Here is a 2,182-nt window from a genome sequence, read left to right as displayed (position 1 = left end):
TTGCCTATTCCTTCACAGACCGATATTTTATTTACAGTATACCAAACTCCATGTAGTTAAATCTTATCTGCAGATGTTCTGTTATTCAACACAATACTTGCTGATCAGTGGGCAGCTGTGGACATGACAATACCTCAAATCAGTGCCCTTCCCACTTCGCTTCACTTGATTTCAGATCTTAACAGCTGCCAGCTCACTGTTGCAGTGCTTCACGAGTAGCTGCTGTCCTATTTCTGATGTATGGCTCCTGAAGTGATTCCATCATGTGCACCACACCACAAGGAATTATTTGCAAAGTTAACTTGTTGTTCTGTTGTTGCCGTTTAAATGTCTGTATGGCTGCTCAGTACGTCTACAGAAGTTCTGCGGTATTGCTGAATATAACGGAACTAAGTCAGAGGCTGCAACCATTTAAAATTCTGCTAACAAGACAAAGTTTTTGTTTTGAGTTTGGCAAAGCCTCACAACAGGTAATTTGTCTAACTTTGTCTGTACAAGTAATTCATCATTGTTTTTGGGGCTTTTGTTTTATTGACTACTGAGAGGCGAAGAGGGGAGACTTATTACATGGGGCACACACACTATCATTTGAACTGGTAGGCTTGTTTTGCCAATATAACAGCCAAACAATAAATCCCATCTCTGTGAAGCTTGCAATGTCTAGCCATCAAAGAGAGCTTTTTACCAAACCCTATTCTATATTTTTAAGACTTTAGTTAGTTTTTTGTGTTGAAATGGACTGCAATACATGGGGTTTCTGTTGATTTGTCCACCCCTATTAGAATCACCTCTCCAAAAAAAAAAAACACCTGGTGTTTGTGGAGATTCAAAAAGATTCTTTATTTTCTTATTCTATGTATTGACAGAGCTGTGTAGAAACTTAAGCGATGAAAAAGCTCCACCGTTTTATTATATTAAATGTGCATTCTAAGACATGGGGAGCAGCTGAGCTTCTAATTATTTTCAAGTGAGAAGCAGCAGGGAAGACTGGACCTAATTCTTCAAAACCTTGCGAGTCTCTTGAGTCCGAGCCCTGTCCACACTGCAGCATACCTCCACATTTTCACACAATTACTACTGACTCTACTGCTTGCTGTCATCTGCCACAGCTTTAAGATTCCACAGAGCCTACCTTCTGAACACAGGAGAGATTTCCCATATTGATCATCTTTCAGCTCCTACTGATGATGTAAGTAATACATCAGACCGGCACCTATGGGTACTTCAAAGAGTCATGGCCGTGCCCCCTTTTTGAGGGATAGAAAACTGAAGATTCAATACATGTCAGTGCAGTTTGATGTGTTTGGATTACAATTTTGCCTGGACCTGAGCGTTTGTGATAAAACGTTGATACATTAAGATTGATCAGTCAGCCGTCATGTTTCTTCAGTTTCCGCCCCTATCCGAGTGGATCAATAACAGTGGTCAGACATTGCTTATCCTGACCTCTATACATATATAGATCAACAGGTATAAGTTTAAATAGCCAACCTGTTAATACCCAACTGTATGATCTGAGCTTAGATTTTGTAGGAGATCCTACAAAGTACAAAGATTCCTAGTTTCACTGTAGTTTCTCATGTTAATATATGTGAGAGTGCTATTCTTTCCCCCAACGTGGTGCGTCCTCAGAGTTTCTTAACACATTATTGACGCATTTAATAGCTAGCACTCCAATAACTCTAATATTGGTAAAAATGGTTGAATAAAGAGCACTGTCCATGGTAGTTTATTTCCCCACATTTGGGCTGGATGTGTTTTGGTTGATGTAGCAATGACTAATCAATATTGCGACATTTGTCGATTAACATTCTTGCATTGGAACACGCATCTATAAAGTGCATCTATAAAGTTTGACCTGTAACAACACATTTCTTATGTGCATGAGAAATTTGCAAATACTATTTTTATCACATACATGTGTGTAAGAGTCATAGATGATGAAAATGTATCAATGAATGTGAAACACTCCTGTGAAATGATTTTGCTTGTGTCATAAAATAATCTTTAGTTCAGTCCAGTGGGATGAATCAATGGAAATGTTCTGAATTTGACCGCCAATGCAGGGACATGTGCCCAGTGCGACATGATTATTATTCAATCATTTCATTAATGGTGTATCCCTATTATGTTTCATGTCTTCTCACTAATTTGACCACAGTGACCTGTGTTGAGCCCAGAA

General features: G+C 38.9%; 1 protein-coding gene across 1 annotated transcript in view; it reads left to right on the top strand.

Moving 5' to 3' along the window:
• The window catches only part of LOC118324735 (cadherin-10-like), a 20,479-nt gene extending 20,260 nt beyond the window's left edge, over positions 1-219 (top strand). Inside the window, exon 12 of the mRNA XM_035657196.1 lies at positions 109-219. Coding sequence (XP_035513089.1) covers positions 109-219 — 111 coding nt within the window. The remainder of the gene's footprint in view (positions 1-108) is intronic.
• Positions 220-2,182: the final 1,963 nt, after the last annotated feature.

The sequence above is a fragment of the Morone saxatilis genome, unplaced genomic scaffold (assembly GCF_004916995.1).
Source record: "Morone saxatilis isolate NCDOM2014 unplaced genomic scaffold, NCSU_SB_2.0 Contig0, whole genome shotgun sequence".
Lineage (NCBI taxonomy): Eukaryota > Metazoa > Chordata > Actinopteri > Moronidae > Morone > Morone saxatilis.
This window is presented reverse-complemented; position numbering and strand designations above follow the sequence as displayed.